The sequence below is a fragment of the Puccinia triticina genome, chromosome 13A, assembly GCF_026914185.1.
Source record: "Puccinia triticina chromosome 13A, complete sequence".
Lineage (NCBI taxonomy): Eukaryota > Fungi > Basidiomycota > Pucciniomycetes > Pucciniales > Pucciniaceae > Puccinia > Puccinia triticina.
Window position 1 is genome coordinate 664,030 of NC_070570.1, and position 6,000 is coordinate 670,029.

The following is a 6,000-nucleotide window of genomic DNA, read 5'->3' on the forward strand; positions in this document are numbered from 1 at the left end:
TATGGTTTTGATGCGCATAAAATTTTTGTTGCTAAACGTTACATACAGGCTGGTTTGCCTCTATTAAGCTAGCCAAAACAACATCAAGACAATTCTTGCAACCAAAAAAAGATTGCTTTCCAAAAATTGTTCAAATCAATATGAATTCACATTTGCGACTAAAAAGAAAAAGAGCGCGTCCAGGAGGTTGAAAATGACAGGGGAAAAAATACCCTTGACAATCAATGACGGTCTCGATTCTACACCGGCTACAAACTCGGACAATCGAAGCGCCAACTGAACGCCCTCGGGGGCGCCACCTGGGCTCCGCGAACGGGGAACGCCAGCTGAGCGTACTTCCCCATAGTAGCTCTCAGGAATGAATCCACGCCAAAATTCGCTGTTTTTTTCGAAGTCTGTTTCGCGTGAGGGGGAGGGAGGGGCTGCTCACCACATCAGAATGGATGGACTGATTAATTTTGAATCTAGATAGATTTTTTTTTAAAAAAGATACTTATGTAAGTTAAGAAAAATGGACAAGGAAAAGCTAATTTTGCTTGAATTTCTCTTGCCAATGATACAATTGTCTAGACAGATCGTCAATGATTTCCAGAGTTTTGGGGCTGACAACGGATTGAACGGTAGCAAAAGAATCAACAGGAGGAGGGTTGTGATGACTCTGATCCTGCGGATTATTGCTGTTGTCTGCAGGAGGTTGGCTGAGCTTAGAGCTGAGACTTTTAGCGATAAGTTCGTTACGTTTCTCTCGATCCGACGATTCAATCTGAACTTTTTGAAGATAATCGACAAGATGTTTGGAGCGTTTACGGAGGTCGGCGATTGTTGTACGTTTGGAGGGGAACTTGACCTTAGCGGGGGTCTCAAAGATCTTCGATTGTGGGCCATCCCCAAGGCCTTCGATGACCAATGGCTGAGGGAACGGGCTAGGGAGGAGATAGTCCAGATACGAGAGATGGTCCGGAAGCCCCCAGCCCTCGGAAAGCAGCGCCTCTACTTGCTGTTGACGTTGCTGTTGCTGTTGTTGCGCTTGTTGCTGTTCCGTGATCTGCTGCTGCTTCGTCCGCCGCCCGTCTTCTTTGCTTCGTTTTGTTGGTGAGCCCCGTTTGCCTGTGCTTGAGGTGGAAACAGGGACCGGGTTCCGATTGGCAAAAACCCCAGCTGCCTTACTCTTATTGTTACTTGTCACAACTGTATCTAGACCAAAAATCATCGAGTCAGACGACCAGTGAGCGGCACGAAAATCAGTTGTGATGAGCAAACACTCACTGCCAGACTCGTCGGTGTCGTCTACCTTTCGGCCCCGTTTGTGCTTCCCGATCGGTCCAGAGAATAGAGAGGTCGCACTCGGAGGATTGTATAGCTTGCTGGTGGTCGTTGAAACTGATGCGGCTGGTGAGGGGAGCTCGGCGGCAGGACTGATCCGAGGGCGTTTGAGTTTATCTTCAACAGTTGGTTCGACACTTGGCCTTCGAAGATCCCAAAAAGGATAGCCAGGGAGTCAGGATAGTGGAAAAGAAAGAGGCAGAATAACAGAGAGGCCAACTGACAAAGTAGGAGACTCAATCTGGTCTAGCGAGGGTCTTTTGCGTTTAGTCTTGTGGGGATCATTGAGAGCACTAGGGAGGATGGATTCAGTGGTCCCAGAGCTACTGGTATCCACGGCTGATTGTTTCTTCTGAACGAGGGGCGCAACGCCATCGACCAGCATGTTGGACTGTCTCCTGGTCTGGGCAAACGTCGGCAAGGCAAACCCGCCCAACGAGAGTTGGTCTTCCGGCTTCACCCCTGCATCCGTCAGAAACGCCGCCAGAGAGGCTGCATCTGGATTCACTCGCTCTCTTCGGCTCGAACTGGACGTGAACGATGGCGACCGACGAGATGGTTGATGGATAGTTGATTTCTGGTATTGCCTGCAAAATAAAACCCGGTGAATATTTTTGAAAAAGACAGGAATCAGTTGATTTTTCATTGTAAACCAAGAAAAGGCGGAACTGTCGAATGAATATGAGAGGCTTCTTACCCAGTCGTGTGGAGATCAGGTCGGCATTTTTCGCAAAAGTAGTCGCCGGGGAATTCAGCGTAGAGTCCAACGCACGGTCCGTGTTGCCAAACGGAGCATTTGTCGCATTGAAACATGATCACATCGTTGGCTTCCTCATCTGCAAGTCGGCGGGTTTCCAGGGGAACAAAGCTTAGCAGATCGAAGCATTTGGAAGAGGAGGAGGATGACTGACTGTCTTCTCCACAGACGCAGCGGGTGATGTTAGCATCGTCTTCCGGGATGGGTTCCTGCGGTTGAGGGGGATTAGGAAGGGTAGGAGGAGAATGGGTAGATTCTGATTTTTTCTTTGTGTCTTTCTTCTGATTGAGGCTAGAGCGACGGGTCGATTTGTTAGATTTGCGAGTGCCACCACGAGAGCTTTTCTGAGGTTTTGGGATCGGCTGGGGGATGACGGGTGAGGGCAAGGAGCTATTGTTGAGCGCGGCCGACGGCTGGTCTGTTTTCGAGTTGCTCGTCGAGGCCGTTGTCGTTGTCGTTGAGGTTCGCGAGCGGAGTCTGGGGTTCGATGGGTCTTCTGCTTCAATTTCTTCTGGCGAGTGTGTCGCTGGTTGCTGGTGTTCGGCAGACATGACTGCTCCAGGATGGGTGGGGGTGGGGGGCAGTGCCACTGCGACTCAGTGGACTCGAGACTCCCCGTGTCAGCCCCCCCGAGGTGCCCCGGGAGCAAAACCCAACACCGAGCGCTCCCCGACAGTCTCCGTGCACATGTACCTCTGTCAAAAATTGCGGACCTCATAGATGTAGTAAATGATTTACTCCAGACCAAAATGCAAGGTTTGTGAAATTGAAAAAAAAAACAGAATCAAGTTTCTACTTTTTTATGACAATCCAAGGAAGCATAAAATCATATTTATTTGGTGAGTGTGTCATCCAAAAACCAGGAGAATGTTTTGAGAGGGAATAATGGGTCACATGTGATGCTAATGTAGAAAAAAGCCTACTAGATTCCAATTGTAAGGGAAATCCAGAATTGGGCTATAGTTGAGAAGGAGGATCAACAAATCTTTGATCAATAATCAATGAATTTGTCATTTGTTTGCATATTTTTTTCTCTGGTCAATTGAGCACTTTTTCTTTGTTCAGCACGTTATGCTCCTAGGAAATTCGGGGAATCGCAACCCGTATTCATAAGATCAATAAATTTCATGTATTTTGTGCCATATTTTCTCGAGTGCATTCTTCACGTCGGTAACATATTCTGGGGTTTGATGTATGCCTTTTGTGTCCGCCCACTCATGCCAGGTTTGTCTTGCGATGCTCGACTTCAAGAATTCATTGAGGTCTCCCAACGCTGGAACACCTTTCTGTGCATCAATTTTATCTAGAACTCTGGCCATTCCTTCTACTATACTCAAAATTTCTTTTGCGTCGGGGTATTTTTGGTATTTTTCCTTCAGTTCCCGAAGAATGCTGTTATGAAAGCTGTTGGGATTGATTTCTGATGGGCGTAGGATCATACGCAAATTGGATGTCAACTCTTCAAGTGTGATTTGAACATCCCTGACGTATCGATGGTTTACAAGGGCTGGTTGATTGGAGGGTAGTGCAATGGTCATGCGGCCAGCAAGCTCTTGATGGTACTCCATTAAATTGATGGTGTCCTCAGAAGTGATAATACCTTGCCGTTTCTCTACTTCATTTTGCAATTTGACAAGTTCTTCTATCAATCTGGAGCCTTCCATGTAGGTGAAATCTTTGTGTTTCTCTTTAAGAATCCCAAGAATCACATTTTGCGTGCCCCTGGTGTTTTCTTGCAATGGATTTAGGATCGTATGTAGATTGGATGTCAAGTCGCGAAGTGACATTTGAACGTCCGCAAAGTATTGGTGGTCTATATATGTCCGTCGACGGGGGGGCAGTCTGATGCTCACCCAGCTGGCAAGTTCTTGGTGATGCAGCGTCAAATCAATGGTGTCTTTTGACGTGGTGGTACCTCCCCGTTTCTCTATTTCATTGTGAATGCCAACAATTGCTTCGATCGATTTTGAACCTTCCAGATCGGCGAAGGCTTTGTATTTCCTTTGGAAGTTTCGAAGAATCACGTTTTGTATGCTATCGCCATCGCCTTCCTCCGATTCTAAGATGCTCCTACTATCTGCACAATACAGAAATAGTTAATCAGTAAGATGTTTGACTTTTCCAGAGGGGAAACACAACATGCTCTTATTTACCTTCGCCATTCAAGCTTAAATGTTCCATTGCCTGCTGCACATTTTGGCTAAGCCGATTGACCTCGCTATGCCTTGCCTCCCTTTTCTGATCATTAATAGAGAGCCCAGAAACGCGGGTATTAACCGAAGAAATTGGATCCAAATTGTCTGTAAGAACGTGCCAAAATTTGACACATGAGCAAGTCAGTCAAAGTACGAAAGGAGTGACAATCGCTTATATGTATCAATTACGAACCTTGCATGTGGGCGATGTATTGCTTTCTCCCTCGGGCATTCTTAAAAGCCTCCATTCGCACGCGGTATCTTCGGCGTCCGCTTTCTTCTATGATCCTACGTCTAGCTGCTATAGAAATAGCTCATCAGTAGGACGTTTGACTATCTCGAGGGAATACAAAACATGCTCTTATTCACCTTTGTAGTCAATGTTTCCATGTTTGATTCTCCGTTGCCTATCTTGCCCAACCCGAACGACTGTGGCATCCCTTGGCGCCTCCTTTTGATTATCAAGAGAGAGGCCAGCCAAGCGTTCACGAATTAAAGAAGAGGCTGTGTCTACACCCTCTGTAAGAACGTGCCAAAATTTGACAGAAATCAGTCAAAGTACGGAGGGAGGAAAACTCACTCTAACAAGATAAGTAAGCAAATATCTTACTGTAGTCCTCCATACCAGTGCACAGTAACAATTGACCAGCCCCTAGCACGTGGACGAAAATGCAAAATAACGGTATCTTGGTGAAGATCATGTTCTCGTCTCAGTTGAGATTAGGAGAAACTATGGGTTGGAGAAGGGTATTGATTTATTATGAGTAGTGAGAGTAGAAAGCTCACCCCGGTGTTGTGAATGTCGAAGTGAGCTAGTTGACAGTCTGAAATTTTTGTTGACCAGAGACCTCGTCTGTTTATCATCACCGCGGCTGATGACAAAGTGAAACATTTTTGAATGTGACCTGGTTTGGAGAAATGTTTCCAGTTCAGTAAATATGTAATATCTATTGCACAGAAGCGTGTACATACAGTTTCAGAATGCTGGGAAGGAATGTTTCAAGTTATGAAAAGGTTTCAAAGTTGTGAACCGGGTTTGCACAATACACAATGCTTGGTGGAGTTATGAATTCTTTAAAGTTAGTAGAGAGGCTTGGTTCAATTAGAGCATCTCCACCGCGGGGTTTAAATTGCAAGTGCAAACCCCTTTTATGTTCCCCACCCTGGGCGGTAAATGTGGCGGTATTGGTTTGCTCCCCGGGAAATAAAACTTGACGTTTCAAGGGTAGATATGCTAACTTCACCAAGTCCCTGTTGAAGGACTGCGTCACAGTGCAGCAGGGGGCCGACTTGGTAGCCAAGTGGTCAGCGCGCACCATTCACTTTTCTGAGCCTTAACGGTCCTACCCTCCTACCCGTGGAGTGGTTTAGCACTGGGTGACTTCCTGTCGGTTCTTGGGACCTCTCAGATGTCTAGTTTTCAGAGGGAAAATGTGTGATGTTCCTTGGTCTTAATTAACACAAGGGTTCATCAGATTTCTCAAAATGCTTTCCTCCAGTCGGAGATCTACACATCGCCCCCAATATCACCTCAAGGACAGACTAGCTCCCCTCTATGGCAGGTTGGTTACAGCCATTGAGGGGCGTAAATTTAGCATTTTGTAATGTACTTGAATATTCAAACAGACTTACTTTGCGCAGAAGTAAAAAACTCTTCTTGCACTGTGCAGTGCGCGCAGTTCCAAACGCTTCACGCGCTGCGGGCGAAGCAAGTGAAGTGCTGCG

The 6,000-nt window shown here is 46.5% G+C and overlaps 1 protein-coding gene across 1 annotated transcript; it reads right to left on the minus strand.

Annotated features, from left to right (window-relative positions):
- Positions 1–526: 526 nt before the first annotated feature.
- On the minus strand, positions 527–2,631 carry PtA15_13A52 (uncharacterized protein; the record flags this gene model as incomplete). The annotated part of the gene is made up of 5 exons (XM_053162729.1): positions 527–1,194; positions 1,267–1,466; positions 1,548–1,910; positions 2,021–2,159; positions 2,235–2,631. 5 exons carry the CDS (start codon positions 2,629–2,631, stop codon positions 527–529), a joined length of 1,767 nt encoding a protein of 588 aa, XP_053026208.1.
- Positions 2,632–6,000: the final 3,369 nt, after the last annotated feature.